Source organism: Nelumbo nucifera, chromosome 2, assembly GCF_055504915.1.
Source record: "Nelumbo nucifera cultivar China Antique chromosome 2, China Antique-T2T, whole genome shotgun sequence".
NCBI lineage: Eukaryota > Viridiplantae > Streptophyta > Magnoliopsida > Proteales > Nelumbonaceae > Nelumbo > Nelumbo nucifera.
Window position 1 is genome coordinate 35252180 of NC_142650.1, and position 19381 is coordinate 35271560.

General features: G+C 38.2%; 1 protein-coding gene across 1 annotated transcript; it reads right to left on the bottom strand.

The window, feature by feature from the left end:
* Nucleotides 1-13595: 13595 nt before the first annotated feature.
* LOC104612315 (uncharacterized) lies at nt 13596-17981 on the bottom strand. Its single transcript, XM_019200253.2, has 2 exons — nt 14533-17981; nt 13596-14448 (listed from the first exon to the last, which is right to left on the bottom strand). Exons 1-2 carry the CDS (start codon nt 17897-17899, stop codon nt 14075-14077), a joined length of 3741 nt encoding a protein of 1246 aa, XP_019055798.2. The 5' UTR covers nt 17900-17981; the 3' UTR covers nt 13596-14074.
* Between the last annotated feature and the right edge of the window lie 1400 nt (nt 17982-19381).

Sequence of the window (19381 nt, forward strand, 5' to 3'; positions counted from 1 at the left end):
ATTTTTTTTACACTCGCCACAATTTTTCAAAACTCTAAAATTCATCGTGTCAGTAAGTTATTTTTTAAAACTCACCTTCTATTTCTACATCGTAAATGTTTCTTAACAGAGGTATTCGTGTTACTATAAATAACAATTTTATGACTAAATCACCCCTGAATGGTGAGTTAGAGAAAAATGGTCTTTTTCATTTTTCAATTTTACTTTTCTTTTACATTTTAGTGTTTAATTATAATTTCTAATGTTTTTATAATTTCTGTTTTTTACATTTTTCTATGTTCTACAATCTATAAAATTTTCTGTATTTTTTATTTATCTACAATTTTTTGTGCTTTTCTACAGTTTTTGGTGTTTTTTCTACAATTTTTATTTTTCAATTTCTATAGTTTCTATAATTTGAAAATAATTTTTTATTTTGTGTGCAATTTCTATAATTTTTTATATTTTTCCAATTTTTGTGTTTTTAAGCATTTTATATTTGAAAATATTTTTTGAACTTTTTCTTTTTTTTCATATCTAAATAAAAGTATATGTATATATTTTATATTTTTCTATGAAGGTTAAAATGGTAATATATTATCAGTTGTTAGTCTCTTTAACGTCAAGTTAGTGACATGGTGAGTTTTAGACATTTTGAAAAGTTGTGTTCAACTTAAGAGAAATGCTGAAAACTCATGGTGAGTTTTTGACATTTTCCCTTTTAAAAAAGGATAAATTTCTTAAACTACCTTAACCTTATCGTTTAGGTAATTGACTAAGTATATCCCTATTAATTGATTAAGATCCCTATTGTGTAAGGTTATCCGTACGTGGAAGGGTTGAAATGTCAGTTTTACCTTCTTTTAAATCTTTCCTTGGCATTTTCACGGATTTTGGAATCCAATTCCTGCTCAACCCTCTCTCTCTCTCTCCCTCCCCATGAAGGAATTCATATTCACCAAAATGTTGTCCGACTTTGCAACCTTGAACCAAATTTGATATTCAAGTGAGTTACAGATTTAGCTTTTAGATGCATGTTGTCCGATGAAGGAGGTTCGATCCAAATCGCCACTACTAAGAGTTACATCAACAATGGTAGGGGAGGTGAGCTGTAGGTTGAGGAAGAAGATAAAGAAGAAGAAGAGAGAGAAAGAGAAAGAGTTGGTTTTCTTCCCCATCGTGGAGAATCAGGCACCTTGTATCGGTGGTGGAGCTTGCACAGCACCTTTTCAAGAGGGATGATCAGTTATCTGCCATTGTCCTCACACTTCAACTAACTGCAACCTCAACCTACATAGAATCACTCGTCTCCACCCTCACCCAGGTCCAATTCATCAGCCTCCCCCATGTGGACCTATCTGGAATGAAGAATCGATCAACAACCTCCCCCATGTGGATCTATTTAGAATTCGACAAGATCATGAGGTGGCTCAATCAAAAGCCTTCATATTTGCTCGAGTAAAGTGGTTACCGATTCCTCTGGACTCTGCATCAGCCATCAAAATCCATATTTGCTCCTTTGAGTGATTACACCTACACGAATCTAAAGGAGGTTCTACCAAACTAATTCATGAATTTGTGCAATTACACCTACACAAATCTAGATTTCCTCTGCCCTCTAACCCTAGCCATTAACTCACCTCGCTCCCTGTCTTCTTCAAACCCTCCCCAAGACCTGCCCTCATGGCTGACCGACCCTATTCTCCCATTTACCAAGACCAATCTCCACCACTCCAAGATCGCCCCCACCATGGCTGCCATTAACGACCTCGAGCACAAGTTAATCCGCAAACCCCAGTTTGCTTGTACTTCGATTGTCCTCCAGGCATTTATTCCATAACGACCCTAGGTAAGAGAGAGAGAGAGAGAGAGAGAGAGAGAGAGAGAGAGAGAGAGAGAGGGAGGGATGAGAGAAGAGACCAGAAGGAGAGAATCCATTACCTATGGCCTAACCTAAAACAAAGCTCTCAGAAACTCACAAGTGATTACCTATGGCCTAACCTGAAACAAAGCTCTCGGTGACTCACGAGATATTCTTCATTGTCCCAAACCTAGATATGAAGGAAAAACATGGAGAGAAGAGAGATAAAGGAGAGAGGTCAAAGCAGGAAGGGGCTGCCCTCGGTCAAGAGGAAGGGGACAAGGGTAATATTGGGTTTTAAAAAAAATAAACGTCACACAATTGTTAAGTAGTAGGGGTATACTTAGTTCATTGTTAGAAATAGTATACGGGTTTTGACAGAATATTAATGGATGCTAAGTGTAGAGATAGTCAATTGTTAGAAATAGTAGGAGTAGTGTTACACAATAGTTTAAGCAGTAGGGGTATACTTAGTTAATTAGCTAAACCATAAGGGTAGTTTAAGAAATTTATTCTTTTAAAAATGGGTTGAAAACAAAACCATTTTGGCCACCGGTTCTTGGGTCAAATGGTCTAACTCTCTAGTCTAATGTTGGGTCAGACGGTTATGGGTCGAAAATCAAACCCAAATTCATGATTGGGTTGGGTATAGGGAACCTCAGTCAGGTAAATCTACCCATATAACTCAAGATTGATCTTGGGTATATTGTTGAGACCTCACCTCGTCAATCTAGAACCCCAACCTTATTCAAGTAGTGATTGGATGTAATATAGGTAAAAAAGAAGGGTCCTCCTCTTTCTAGGATGGTTATCCCTAAGCAATCACACCAGGGACCACCTATAATCAAGTCAAAAGGACAATGTGCAACGCAATATGTGTGAAGTGTGCGCAAACCAAGTGAGGCCCAAAAGTTAGAAAATAATCCTTGGAACTTAGTGTTTCAAGTTTGGTCCTTTGAGAAATTTCCCAATCGAGTTGCCAATTGTCGCTGTCTGACATAAAGGGTGACGATATATGGAATCACCACCTAAATTTTTGGGAATTAGAAATTTAGGAAAACCCAGAATTTTTCAAGATAAACAATTATTTTCTTGGAAACTCATAGCCCAATAGGAATTAGAGACTCTTTGGGTCTGGGGACCAAGGTACGATGTGGAATGTGTTAAACACCCCCTACACACCCAGTTGAACTAGCCTCTACTTCACTAATGTTCCAAGGAAAATTTTATAATTTCTAAGTTTAAAGAAATAAACACACTAAAACAAAATCCTGAGAATTAATAATTTTAACCATATAACAAAAAGACATAAGAAAACCACATAAATAATATAGCATCTAAACAAATGGAGAATGAAACAAAATACCAAGACTAATATGAAAAAGATTTACTAATAAAAAAGGAAACCAAATACAATAATGACAAATTATGAAACTAAAGATGTTGTGATATAGGCAACCAAGAATTTTGAAATTAAATACTTGTAAAAGGAGAAAGTTAGAAACAATAAGAGAATATCTTACAAACTAAAAAAGCAACCAAGCTTATTGGATACCCTTACTTGCAATTTGATGGACCTCAATAAGAGCAACCTAGAGAATGCAATCAGGTCTTATGCAATTCCCCAAAGAGATCCCCACTCTCTATGATAATATTTGCTAGAAATAACAAGAGGACAAAGGGGGCTTAATGAACTAACTTGGACTCATCAGCTTTGACATGCAAATGATTTAAACTATTGAATTCTGTAACCTAAGAGTGCTAATGATCCTAAATAAATGAATGTAAGGGGAATACCAAGAGAGGCTGAATATGTGGAAAACGATCTAAATGAGGGATGGCTCGTTGGTGTGTTAGCTGGTTCATTCCAACATTGATGTGGAATCGAATCCTGCAATCAACACTTTGGGGAAAAAGGGGTCAAGGGGGAAGTTATTAATGGTGTATGGCACCAATCAAATACCAAAAAACAGGTGCTAATGATCTTAAATAAATGAATATAATGGGAATTAAAACCAAGAGAGGCTGAAAGAAAAGTGAGGCTGAATTCGTAGACTAAAACAAAAAGGTGGATGATTAAGTGCTATGTGAGGACTGACCTGATTAAATGATTGTGATGGAAACCTATTTAAAAACATAAGAGATAGATGGAAGTGAGAATCCTACAAGTTGAGCTTACTATGACTACGATGGACCAAACTACACAAGCTCTTTAGGTGAAAGGCAAAAAATAAAACTTTATACTAGAGGGATAGTTAAAAAATAGTTGTAGATAAATTGAGGCACTTAACTAACATTTAATGAACTAAAGACTAAAGACTAAAGACTAAGGTGTGTAGAAAATAAGAGAAAAATTAAGGAAAGAAAAGAAAAAAAGAGAAAGAAACTACCACTAATGACTGATTATATGCTAAAACAAGGTAGGAACAAAAGTCACTAACAAAAGAAAAAAAGAATAGCACTAGAAAAACTAATGGCTAATATGTGCTGAAAACAAAAGATGAGCAAACTATAACTAATGAACTAAAAACTGAGATCTATAAAAACCAAGAGAGGAGTACAGCGATCAATTACTCAAAAGAACAAAGATTTTTTAATTAATAATGCAGGATTCATCTTTGGATGACCTAGAGGCTAATCCTATTCGACTTCTTATGATGGAGTAGTGATTACCTACCGATTGAATGAACTAAAATCACCATCATCCAACTAGGAACTTAGAAATATTGCCATACCTTTGGGATTGCTTTGGCAAATTAAAATCACCTCGTCCCTTTAGGTCCCCATTCATTTACAGTAAATAAGAGGGAGAAAGTTGGTCAATGGGTATCTCCTATCTATTGGCCAACTTTATAGCATTCTTTTTTCATTAACTATTGGGCCCATTGTAAAGAGAGCCTCACTTATTTGGGTAAAACTTACTCATCTGCCATGTGGGTAAGTTATTTTCCCAAAAATTATAAAACATAATAAGACAAGTTTGTCCATTTTGACATTAACTTTTTATGGGTAAAAATGTAACTATATAACTTACCTGAGAATCAAAAGAACATAAATGAACTTATCTTAGGTAAATTACAAAATTGTAAACAATCAAGGCCTTAATGTTAAGTTCAATAGCTTCTTAGCCTTTAATTGGTGACTTCAACACCAATTTCTATCCATGCTATGTAGCCTTGAATTCTTCTTGCATTTTGAGAGATCCCCAAGCCTCAAGATGAGTCCTCGATCATCGTGAAAGGCCGAAAATATATGTTATATGGTCCAAACGACAAAGGAACACTGATTTTTGGCATGCACATTCATGAAAACTCCAAGCTCTTCTCCTTGTGTACAACTACGACTTGGGAGGCTCCTTGGTTCCAATAGATCAGAGGATTATGGGGTCATGGATGATAGTTTTCTAGTATTTTGGGTGTGTGGGGGACACAATATGAGTAGGTAAATGTTCATGGTTTTACTAAAAACACCATGGATACCTAAGGAGGGTCTAGAGGATTATTCAATGACAGTTAACATAGACGTGGGGTAGCTTCTCTCTAGTTAGGACATGAGGGAGGGAAAACCGAAGTTGGCTTGGTCATGGAGGGAGGATTATCTAGGTTAGTGGGCTAGTAGGTATAGAGTATTCTCTCTAGGTTGGCATGCATGTCCTTGTGTGCGAGAAGACATGGGTATTTATAGAGTTTTGGGGATGATTCTATAAGGGAATGAATGGTTGAGATTTTGGGTTTTACTAATGGTTGAGGTTAAAAACATTTTTGGATGGAGATTAAATGGGGGAAAGGACTGGCCTGATAGCCTTATGAGAGATCTTCTCAATCAATCAAAAGAATAAGTGGAATGCTTTACAAATTTGTCAAAATTGAACATTCAAAGTTTAAATGATTAATTTGATTGATTGGAGACTCCTTAGCTAGTTAAATTTTAAATTTTAAGATGGTTCTAGAGGTTGGGAGAAATATCTGGTCATGTGGGTCCCTAGGTCCAAAGTTGTAATGAAGAAGATTACAATTGTGGGTTCGGGTCGAGTCTAACTTCGAATCTCAAGATGGAGGGGTTAATAGTGTCAGAATTGACCGATCTTAGTATCATTGACTCAGAATTTTGAACTCTATTTGTCTAAAGGGTTTGATTTTTTTATTTCCTATGGAATATGGTATGAGATAAAAAATGATTCCCATTAGGTGATCGAAATCGTTTTTGGGTCAATAATGATTCGAAAACACTACTAAATTCAGAATTCTTCAAATTAGAACACACAAGTCAATAGGAAAGGAACTTGATCGTTGTTGATCTCAAATATAGCCACCAAAGAATCAAATTCAATCACCAAGTACTTCCAACATTACTTTAAAGCAAATTACTTAAGAATTAGCAAAATAGCATCTTACACAACAATGAGATGTTATATATGACAATTCTTAAACCAAACCATAAGAAATTAACCATCAAATATGAGAAAAGTATATTGTTATTATCATCATCATCATCTACACCTTATTGCAATTATGCGGTTAGCTACATGAATCCTCATTTGCGATTTCATTTTGTTTAGTGTAACATACCTTGTTAAATATGGGAGGAATGAGTAGATTAATTAATTTCTTTATTTATTATCTAGGCATATAAGAGTGTTTTTTGGGTTTTTGAGAAAAAGGCCCACGACCTAAATTTCATTAGATAACTCAGAAGAATCCTCAACAATAAAATAGGCATATCAGACCAGGTACAAGTAGAGGAACACGACAGGCCAAAACAAGCTAATGCATGGGCCGCTTTATTAGTTGATCTTGGAGAGAAGGCTACTGAGAAATCACAATGGCGCCGCAAAATAATCTTGCAATTATGGATGAGTGTAGTAACACTCCATGGAGGATTGCAAGAATCCTCCAACAAGAATTTAATCAAAGCCACACAATCACCCTCAAAGGTTGCCTTAGTGATTCCATAGGAAATAGCAAATTGCAAACTTTCGAAGAGAGCAAGAGATTCAGCTTCCAAGGCTGAGCATTTGCTGAGAGCGATAGCACGAGCAAAAATCAAGTTTCCATGATGGTCTCTAACTATACATCCAACAACTGCACAGGAAGGAGAGTTAGCCCCATCGAAGTTTATTTTAACCAAACCCGTCACTGGCTTACACCAATTCTTTAATGTAGAAAGATTGGATTCAGAAGGAGGACGAACATCACAGGGAAGAATTCCAAGAAAGGATTGGATAACAAAATCTCGAGCCTTACTGAGGGTCATTCCTAGAGACCAAACCTCCTTATGAAAGATTAGTGCATTACATGCTAGCCAAATATGCCATAAAATAGAGAACGCCAATAAATAAGGAGGGGCAAAGGAGGGCTCAGAAGGAGACTCCAAGGAGATCCAAAATGAGATAAATTCTGGAAGAGAGTGAAACCTTTCAGTACGGACACCCAGAACTGAACCAAACCAAATTGATTTTGCATTAGCACATTTGAGGAATTAATGATCAAGTGATTCCTCATCAGACAAATAGAAAGAGCAATAAGAATCAAGGTTAGAAAATCTCAAGATTTTAAGTTTTTGATTAGAGGGAAGAGCATCATTTAGTGCCCTCTAGATGAAAATCAGGACTTTGGGTCTGATCCATTTGAGTTTCCAAAATTTTGACCACTCACAATTTCCAAACAATAGATTTGCCTTTGAAGAACTGGGGAGGAAATAGAGAAGAAGTCGATAGGCAGAAGAGGTGGAGAACTGACCATGGGGAGTAAGAGTCCAAACTAGCAGATCCTCCATAGACTTGTAGAGCATGGGCAGGTTTAAAGAATGAATTTCTTTAACCACATGAGTTGGGAAGATTTGCTCCACCAAACGAATATTCCAAGACATAGAGTGGTGGAGAATAAGATCGGCCACTTTCAAAGATCTGCAGTTGTGAGAATGAAGAGGAGAAACATTGTTAAGAGGCAGCCAAGGATCCGCAAATGCATACCAACAATCCAACGACAACCCATACGAAGGGGTGATTTACAATAGAGGATACCCTTCCAAATATAAGAGTCCAATGGTTTAGGTTTTGAAGTCCAAAAATTGGAGAATCTAAAATACTTGGCATGCAAGACCCTTGCCCATAAAGAGGAGGGATCCTTTAGAAGCCTCCACCCAAGTTTCATAATATGAGCTTTATTTAACACCTCCAAATCATGAAATCCGAGTCCACCACACTCTTTTGGTTGGCAAAGGAGGGACCATCTTCTAAGGTGGATACCATTCAAGTTGGAATCAGACCACAAAAAATGGCAACAAATCTGATTGAGATCAGAACATGTTTGTTTAGGAAGCAAATAGATTTGCATGATGTATTGGGGAATTGCAAGACGAGTGGACTTAATGAGAATTGTTCTGCTTGCATGAAAGAGTGTGCATTTTTTCCAGTCAATAAGTTTGGACATAAGCTTTTCAATCAAATACTTCCATTCCTGAATATACCCAAAAGCAGGGGGCCACCAAGATACTTATCATTGTTTGTCATTGAAGTCATGCCAAAAATTCTTTGGATAAGAGATCTTCTCCAATGATGGGTGTTTCTTATTAAAATGAGTAGCAGATTTTTGAAAATTAATCTCCTACCCCGACCACTTGTAGAAAGAGTTCAGTGCATCTAAGATATGTATAGCATTCGAAGAGCAGCACCTTCCAAATATTACTAGATCATCAACAAAAAGCAAATGAGATAATTTGACACCTGAGTTTTCGAATCTGAACCCATGAGATAGGTTTTGCGCACATTTCGCTTTCAACAGCCTAGAAAGCACTTCTAAGCTAAGAATAGAAAGGTATGGGGAGAGTGGACAGCCATATCTTAAGCCACGAGAGGGAGAGAATGACTTACTTCGGGTGACGTTAATGAGAATGGAAAAAGTCGGAGAGGAGATGCAATGAAAAATCAAATTGCAGAACGCTTCAGAGAATCCGAGGAGAGTGTTTCAGATGGCTTTGATATAACATATTTGTTTTTGGTAAAAGTGAAATTCATTAAGTTAAAAAGCAATACACCAAGAACCACCCAGACCACAGTCATACAACCAACTAGCTAGAACATGAGAAATAGAGTTTTGAACTTTATTAATAAACTACCAGAAAATATAGTTAAAATGATGAACTTCAAACTTTACATCCTCAAACTAACATGACATGTCTTGTGGAGGAATTAAACCTAGTCTGACTATTTAAAAAGTAATTAAGACCCGACAATCGGATTGGAGGACAATGTTCTAAGACCCAACTCTCTAGTGCATCGAAGAGCCAAAAGAACTGCCATGGCCTCAACAAAAAGATGGGAATAATGAGGCTCCCCAATGAAAGAATCAACAACAAGAAACTCTAAACTACAACTGGCAACTAAGAAAGCATCATGAACCTTGTTCGCAAAACTATAATCTGATCTTATTATGGAAGAATTATCCTATGAAGGCGTTGGATGACAAGATGATAGAACTCCTAGAAGATGGATCGAGTTCGGCCCAACATGCACCCAACTAATAATCCATGAACCAACCTCAATAGGGGTTCCAACGATGACAGAAGCTCGATCTACCTAAGTTTAATGGTACTAACTTGGACAGTTGGCTCCTCCAGATTATGAAATACTTTGAGCTATAGAAAATACCCAAAGAGCAATGAGTATTTATGGCGCGCTTAAGTTGCGAAGGGAAGGTCATTAAATCGTACTGTTGGTATTGGGACCTCCAACCGGCTTTGACATGGAGGTAGTTCATTTCGACGATGGATAGCAGGTTCAATGGAGTGACTAGGGGTGTTAATTTTGACCCCAACCCACTTGACCCACCCATACCCACCCACTTTAGTAAATGGTCATTATGGGTCGAGTGACCCAATTGGGTCAAGGAAAAAGGGTCAGGGTTGCGATGAGGGTACCCATGAGTTGCAGTTAACAATAATTATCTATCTAATTAGCTTTTAGGGTTTGATGCAAGTGTTAAAGAAGTTGGAAAATTTTGAGTAACTTTCAGTGGCTATAGCGACTGGTACCACCAATCTTGTTGTCATTGGTATGTCCATCCCGATTTTGTTCTTCTTCCTCTTCTCATCACCACCACTGCCCAATACTACTGATATAGATTTCAGATCTATTTCCTCCTCTTCCCTTCTTATTATTCTTATCACCGCCATTGGCCAATACTACCAATATAAATTACAGATATACTGCTCCTCTTCCCCTCTTCTTCTTATTATTCTTATTGCCGTCGCCGACCAATACTACCAATTTAGGTTTCAGATCTACTTCCTCCTCTTCCCCTCTTCTTATTATTCTTATCGTCGCCACCAGCCAATACCACCGAACATGTTCTGATCATCCAACGGCCCGGGTCGATGATGGGAAACAGTGGTTTTGAAAAAGCATCATTTTCCACCGTTGATCTTCCTCGTTGGCCCGAGGCATCTATGCCTCCTTTGGGGACATTTAGGAGCCCTCGCCCCACCATGTGGAGGTGGTTCCACTGCCTGTCTTTGGGTGCGGAGGGGTTCGATGGACACCAAACCCACTCCCTCCTACTGCCACTCACCCACCAAGCATCCAGACACTTTCTGATCACCCATCAGCCCGACGACCCGGGTCAATGGTGGGAAACAGTGGTTCTGTAAAAGCATCGTTTTCAACTGTCAACCTTCCCCATTGGCCCAGGGCATCTCTGCCTCCTCTGAGAACGTCAAGGAAACCTCTCCCCACCTTGTGGAGGTGGTTCCACTGCTCGTTTACCCCCCACACTCCCCTTTGGGACCACTTCTCCAAAATGGCAGAATCACCCGAAGGCCGCTACAGCAGGTGTGGAGGGGTTCGGTGGACACCAAACCCACTCCATCCTATTATCACTCACCCACCGAGCATATTGACAGCTTTCAATCGGCCATCGGCCTAACGGCCCAGGCCAACGGAGAGAAACGATGGTTTTGATAAAGCACAATTTCCCACGATCGGCCTACCTCGTTGGCCTGGGGCATCTCCACTTCCTTTGGGGACATCCAGGAGCCCTCTCCCCATCACATGTAAGTGGTTCCATCGCTCATCTACCCCTGTGCCCCCCCCTCTCCGGGACGCTTCTAGAAAATGGCAAAATCACCCATAGGCCGCTCCGACAAGTGCGGAGGGGTTCGATGACCACCAAACCCACTCCATCCTACTGCCACCCACCGAGCTTCCCGACACCTTCCGATCGCCCATCGTTTCGATGGCCCGGGCCGATGGTGGGAAATGGTGGTTTTGAAAAAGCATTGTTTTCCACCATCGACCTTCCATGTTCGGTCGGGGCATCTCTGCCTCCTTTATGGACGTGTAGGAGCCCTCTCCCCACCCCGTGGAGGTTGTTCCACCGCCAATACCACCGATCTAGATTTTAGATCTACTTCCTCTTCCTCCCCTCTTCTTCTTTCTCTTTTTATCGCTGTTGTTGGTACCACCGATTAAGTTTTCTAACTCTTCCTTCTCTCCTCTTCTTATTCTGGCATTGGGCCAGATCTAGGATGGCATGGCTGCCAATTATAGGAACTAGAGCAGAGGTGTTTTTTATTTTTGCAATTTTACATTTTTTATTATATATTAAAATTGCATCATTTTCTATATTTTTTGGTATTAGCTGAAGTTTATGATTGTTTTGATTTTTATATTTTAATTATTTTTCTGTAATTTATGATTTTTTATTGAAATATATAAATTTTGAAAATTTTATGATTTTAGGTATTTTATGCAATTCTTATTTTTATCTTTTTTTGTTTTTTTATAATTTCTCAGTTGAAATATATATTTATTTTGATTTTTTATCAATTTGTGTATTTTATTCAATTTCTATTTTTTGAAATATATATTTTAAAATTTCCTTGTTTTCTACAATTTTATTGTTTTTTTCTGTGATTTTTTACAAATTTGGTGTTTTTATTATTTCTTCGTATTTCTTTGTCTTTTTTCTATAATTTTTTAATATTTATAGATTTATTTGGTATAATATTTATATTTTCTTAATATTTGCATTGGGTTAATGGGTCATATGGGTGGGTCAGGGTCAAGGTGGGTCGTGATCCACAAATACCCAATAGATATGGGTGACAATGGGCCAATGGGTCAATATGGGTGGGTTGGTACTCAATCCACACCCAGCCCAACCCAACCCAACCCACCCATTTGCCACCCCTAGGAGCGATGGGAGCAAACCATGCAGGTCGGGTTCACATCCAAAACTGAGGTAACACCCGATTCCCATAGTGGATGAGATGATTGATGAACTTCAGGGGGTATGGGTGTACAAAGCTTGATTTTCGATCTAGTTACCATCAGATAAGGATGAAGAAGGAAATGAATATAAGACGACATTCAGAACTCATGAAGTGGCAGTATGAATTCTTAGTAATGCCATTTGGATTGAGTTGGGAATGGACCATAGAAGCAGATAGAGCTTTCGATCAGTTGAAGAGTGCCATGACTGCTGCTGTCGGACTTCTGCACCACAGTGTAGGAGCAGTTCTCTCACAGATGGGCCGGCCCATAGCTTATTTCAGCAAGGCCTTTCAAGGGAAGAACCTTAACCTCTCAACCTACGACAAGGGGCTGTTGACCTTAGTCTTGGCAACCCAAAAATGGAGGCCTTATTTGTTAGGGAGCAATTTCATTATTAAAACTGATCACTGGAGTCTTGCATACTTGTTGGACCAGAAGTTACATACTCCTTCACAGCAGAAGTTGTTGGGCCTTGAGTTCGAGGTACACTAACCATGTTTCTGACGCTCTCTCTAGACGCCAAGACAGTGAGTTGAATCATGAAATGCCATATCAAGGCCCATCCCCACCTGCTGGATCGAGAGACGGAAGGATGAAAGAACCCAGGACCAGGACCCATTCCCGCAGAAAATGATGAAGAATAATATTAAGGAAGGTAAGAAGCCAGGACCTCAATATGAAATCAGACGAGGTCTCATCTGGAAGAATGGTCACGTTATGTTGAGTGTCAAGGCTTAAGAAAAAGTTGGGTGCCATCACTGCCATCCTTGGACATCGCATCACTAAACCGGGTTATCACGTAGTGATATGGAGGTTCTAGCTAGACTTCTAGTACAATGACAGTGGGGAGAGATGATACAGCTCCCAGAAGATGGATCGGGTTCGGCCCAACACCCTCTTCCCCTTTTTGGCTTCGGCTATACAGGGGGTTGATTAGAACTTTTGATACAAAAGAAAAATTAAGGAGTATAAAAATGCAACGAGCAGAAACATATCAAGAGGCAGGGTACTTCCTCCGTAGGCCCTAAGCCGCTAATGCACCATTTTTAGCCTTCTTCGTAGGGTGTTGGTAGCGGGCCCTCAACCCAAGTCTAATCTTTAGTATTGGCCGATTACCCCAAAAAAAACATCTTTATGGGAAATTCAGGTCCTGTTTGGTTCATGGGAATAGGGGTCATAGGAATATTAATTGTTCAATACTCGCCTTTATTATAATTAATTAAGTTTCAGAAAAATGTATGGGTTGGCTTCCTTTTATTCATGCTTCGAGCCCAGGGCTTTCACATGAGACAGAATGTTAGAGAAAAAAATAATATATTCAGTGAATAAGCTTAGTAGCTTATAAACTTTTAACTTAAGGCTGTGTTTGGTTTGAAGGAAAATATAGGGAAAAGAAGAGAAAGCTAGAGAAAACTTTTCCCTGTATTTTCCTTCAAACCAAACATAGCCTAAATGGTTCCTTGACAATGGCTTTTGAAACACTTATTTTTAAACCCCAAACATTACTCTAGTTGGAAGGTGGCCACCTTCAGACTTCATTAACAATAATCAAAAGGAAAATCATCTAACACAAGGGTCGACTCAGTCGGCCTTGCCTCAAACCCAAAGCTTACAAAGCTTGCTCTTTCTCACCAACTGAAACCCGCCCAACAAAAATAAAAGCATTACAACAAAACACAGAATCAACTTGTCTTAGTCTATGAAGGAACAACCAAACTCAAAAGCTCTTCACGAAGAAATTTTGTTAAATTCCTGGGAATGGTGGCCCCCTAAACAAAAACACATGTAGCATGGTTGAAACAACAGGAAAGAGAGACAATTGTCCAATATATCCTTCAATCGTATGGTATGCTATGCTCTCTACCCAATTGATGAAGATGGTGATGAACGAAGAGGATAAAGAAATATGCCATCTCATCATGCACCAGTAATGTAATTATCAACCAAATCATGCCAATGCTATCTCAGAATTCATCAACAGTTGGTCCAATTAATGTAATTTCTTGAAACCGATCTGCAGATGATGCCTTGCAGGTCATAAGCTCATGAGATATACGTTGCATGGTAGGTCGAGATGGTGGATTAACATTTAAGCATGCCAATGCTAACTTAACAACATAGAGCACTTCCTCTGCAACTTGAGGCAGCATGGGAAATGAGAGCCGTTGATCCAAGATATCTTTCAATAAAATAGCTTTTGAAGAAGAAGATGATGGTGATGATTCCAATATGTAAGCAATAAGTTCTGTTGGATGCCTTCCCATTATCACCTCTAGTGTTAGCACCCCAAAGCTATACACATCACATTTTTCAGTCGCCTTACTTGAATAAGCAAGCTCTACATGCAATACAATAGCCAAATCACGATTCCAATAGACAAGAAAAAACTATTTCTAATATAGAATTAAAAAAAAAAAATTACCTGGAGCCATATATCCATAAGTCCCAGCAAGTGAAGTCCAGTTGGATGAATCAGGCTTGAGAAGTCTAGCGGTGCCAAAATCAGAGATATGTGCTTCATATTCCCGATTTAACAAAATATTGTTACTTGATAAATCCCGATGCACAATTGGTGGTATGCAATCATGGTGCATGTAAGACAAAGCGCCAGCAATACCTTTAATTACATTCAACCTCTTACTCCAATCGAGTTCCACTGCTTTCTCCAAATTACTTAACATCTTCGCCAAGCACCCTCTCTCTAAATATTCATAAACCAAAAATGAATATCGAGCATGTGAACAGAAACCGTAGAGTTTCACAATATTGCGGTGTCGGATTTCTGTTAATGCCTGAATCTCATTTTCGAAAGATTTTAGATCAACCATTCCATCTTCATCTTTATCTTCATCTTCATTTAAAGCTTGATGAAGCTTCTTGATGGCTACCACCTGACCAGTTCGCAACTCTGCTCTAAACACCCTTCCGTATCCTCCGATACCAATACAATATTTTTCATCAAAGTCTTCTATTGCCTCAATGATATCACGGAAAACCATTCTTCCATCATGATTCCATATCTGAAATAGATCCTCACTGTCTGTAGTTTCTTTGTTTTGATCCCCAATATTTCTCTGCTTCTGATGATGAAAACTAGAAATAATTCCAAGAAATGCCAACAGAAGAAGTATCATACCTAAAACAGAGAGTATGCTAATGATCCACACTTTGTTTCCCATTTCAGATTTCCTTTCTATAGATTTCGCACATGGTTGTAGGCCACTTGCATTGCCACACAATGCTTTGTTATTCCTTAGTGCTTCTAATGGAGCATCTTGAAAGGCTCTATTGTTAGGCAGGGGACCTTCCAACTCATTGAATGATATATCAATGGATTCCAAACTGATCAAATCACTAAATGAGGAAGGAATGGAACCAGAGAGAGTATTGTGAGAAAGATTTAAACTTTCCAAGCTGTGCAGTTTCCCAAGTTGGTAGGGGATCTTCCTACTGAGTTTATTATCACTGAGGTCCAATAAACGTTGCAAGAAAACCAAATTGCCAATTTCAAAGGGAATGCTTCCATCAAATTTGTTTCCACGCAGATTCAAGTATAACAATTTGACACAATCCCCTATTTCTTTCGGTATTGGACCACTCAAATAGTTTGTTGACAGGTCCAGAGTTTCTAGGTTAGACAACCTTCCAAATTCTGAGGGCAATTGACCAGAAAGTTTGTTGTCACTCAATTTCAATACAAATAAACCAGTCCTCATTCCCAATTCCTTTGGAATCTCACCCTCTAGATTATTTGAAGAAAGGTCAAGTTGTTGTAGTTTAGGTATCTTCCCAAACTCAGGTGGTATTTTTCCAGCAATCATATTCCCCGACAATTTTAAACTTGTTAAATTTTGACACTCAACCCAACTTTTTGAGAGATCACCATGAAACCTGTTATGGCTCAAATCTATGTAATTCAAATTTGGATAGACACCAAAATCTTCAGACATGCTTCCAATTAGTTGGTTGTTTTCAAGTCGCACTCTAAACAATCTTGTGCAGTTTTTAAAGCTTTTTGGAATGGGGCCAATGAAATGATTGTTACATGCAGAAAAATTTTGAAGTGATCCATTCATGCATATTTCTGGTGGCAAATAACCAAATAAATTGTTGTCACATAATTGTAAATCTTCCAACTTTGTCAAATTGCCTATCTCTTGAGGAATGGGACCTGAAAGTAGATTTTCATTAAGGTAGAGAGTGGTTAGGCTACTTAGATTACCTAAAGATGCGGGGATGGAGCCACTGAGGTTATTAATAGACAATGCTAAATCAATGAGATGCTTCAAATTTCCTATCTCTTGGGGAATGGGACCTGAAAGTTGATTTTTGAAAAGGGAGAGAGTGGTTAGGCTACTTAGATTACCTAAGGAGGCAGGGATAAAACCACTGAGGTTATTAATAGACAATGCTAAATCAATGAGATGCTTCAAATTTCCTATCTCTTGGGGAATGGGACCTGAAAGTTGATTTTTGAAAAGGGAGAGAGTGGTTAGGCTACTTAGATTACCTAAGGAGGCAGGGATAAAACCACTGAGGTTATTAATAGACAATGCTAAATCAATGAGATGCTTCAAATTTCCTATCTCTTGGGGAATGGGACCTGAAAGTTGATTTTCATAAAGGCAAAGAAAGGTTAAATTGCTCAGATTACCTAAAGATGGGGGGATGGAGCCACTGAGGTTATTAGTAGACAATTCTAAATCAATGAGATGCTTCAAATTTCCTATCTCTTGGGGAATGGGACCTGAAAGTTGATTTTCATAAAGGCAAAGAAAGGTTAAATTGCTCAGATTACCTAAAGATGCGGGGATGGAGCCACTGAGGTTATTAGTAGACAATTCTAAATCAATGAGATGCTTCAAATTTCCTATCTCTTGAGGAATGGGACCTGAAAGTTGATTTTCATAAAGGTAGAGAGTGGTTAGGCTGCTCAGATTACCTAAAGATGGGGGGATGGAGCCACTGAGGTTATTAGTAGACAATGATAAATTAGTGAGATGCTTCAAATTTCCTATCTCTTGTGGAATGGGACCTGAAAGTTGATTTTCACGAAGGTAGAGAGTGGTTAGATTGCTCAGATTACCTAACGAGGCAGGGATAGAACCTCTAAGGTTATTAGTAGACAATTCTAAATCAATGAGATGCTTCAAATTTCCTATCTCTTGAGGAATGGGACCTGAAAGTTGATTTTCATAAAGGTAGAGAGTGGTTAGGCTGCTCAGATTACCTAAAGATGCGGGGATGGAGCCATTAAGGTTATTGGAGTTTAAATATAAATTAGTAAGATACCTTAATTTTCCTATTTCTGATGGAATATTTCCGAAGAACTGATTGAAAGACAAATCAAGGTACTTGAGTTTGGAGAGAGTGCCAATGTGGGAAGGAATGATACCAGAAAGTGTATTGTTGAAAAGATTAAAACGGACAAGGTGGGGAAAGGATGAGAAGTTGAAGTTATGAAGCATACCTTGCAAACCCATACTCGATAGTGTTATCTGCTTAACTCTTCCAGCAGCTGGACTATTGCAAGTAATACCAACCCAATTGCATATGTCGTAGTGAGAAGAAGAGTTGGTGGAATGACCAACTAGTGGTCTCCAGGAAGAGAGAAGAGTTTTGGTTTGACTAGGAAGACTGGATTTCCATCGAAGAAGAGCTATGGCTTCTTGTGGCATGACAGAAGAGTTAAATTTTGGAAAGAGTGCAAGCAACAAAATAAAAATGAGAGTGAGGGACACGGATATTAGCTGAGATGGTAGGGATGAGAAGGAGGACGACTGAGCCATATTAAGTTAATTGTTTGTGGAGATAGCTAGTTGCAACCTAAGTATGGAATAATTAATGCAAAGGTGCGTGGGTTTAGGCGCGCTGTGGGAGAGGGAGAAATGAAATGGATGATCGATAGATGCATGGGGAGTTATATATATAAATCGTGGGAGCAAATTAAACTGTTGATAAGAAAGACATGGTGTTGAGCTATTGGCAAATCACTATCAATTAATTAGATAATATGGTTTTAGCACAGGTCAACCATTAATTGCACCTCAACCAAGTAAATAATTATTAACATTGGATGACTTTTAAGTGAATGCATCGCTCAGGTCATACACTATTTTTGAAGTGATCCCGCTTAAAAATCAACATTCGCTTTTTATTTTATTTTATTGTGATGCCGCTATTTGATTGAGCATACGACAAATGATCCATTATGTTTGAAGTGAACATAGAGCTCCATTCACATCACTGGGTCCCACTATACTAAATATCTGGAATAGTTCTTTGTTTTCAAGTTGAGAGTGACTAAATAGATGTAGATGGTGGAAAAATTAAATCAAGTCTTTTTTTTTTAAATTTTGAGAGTAAGTAAATAGACGTAAACGTGTGAAAAAAGAAAAATAGGTTATAAGTCTTCAATTGTGGAAAAATCAATTTTAAATCTCCATTGAAAAGTCATAGTTGGAGAAAAAGTATTTAACGTTATGTTCGATCATAAAATTCTAAGTCTAGAGTGACCAAAGTTCGGTCACTGTAAAATTCTTAGCATCCTCAGCACGTTATGCAGTATAATATTCGATCCAGATGTGCCAAAACAGTCGGTATAAAGCTACATGACAGCCCCAATGCAATTTGCCACCTAATTATTAATTCAGATTGAGAGTTTTCAATATGATCAGCTTTAGACGTGCTTCATAGAGTTTATGCTTTACCAGTTGCCCCAGCTGGTTGAACCATTCAATCCGGGAACATGTCAGAGGAAAAATTTATCTATATTAGTCTCAAATAGCTAAGGTCAAATTGGGAAATAAAATGATGTAGAGAGAATCAGAAACTGCAAAAATATGAAGTTGTTTTAGACTGGTCTGCCCCCTCCTCTTTTTGTGAATATAGAACTACATTCTCATCACTCGGCCCCATTATATTAAATATGAGATGTGAAAGATGAGAATGAAATTGATGGAAAGTTCTTTGTTTCTAAATAGATGTAGCTTGTGGAATATTTAATTCTGAGCTTTCAACTTTGTGGCCTTTTTTCAATTTTGAGAGTAAGTAAATAGATGTAACGTATGAAAAAAGATAAAATAGGTTACGAATCTTCAATTGTGGAAAAATCAATTTTAAACATCCATTGAAAAGTCATAGTTGAAGAAAAAGTATTTAATGTTATGTTTGATCATAAAATTCTATCAAGAGTGACCAAAGTAAATACCATGACTTGTTGGAAAAATCATAAAATTCTCAAATAAGCCTGGCCTGGGCTCGAGCCCAGC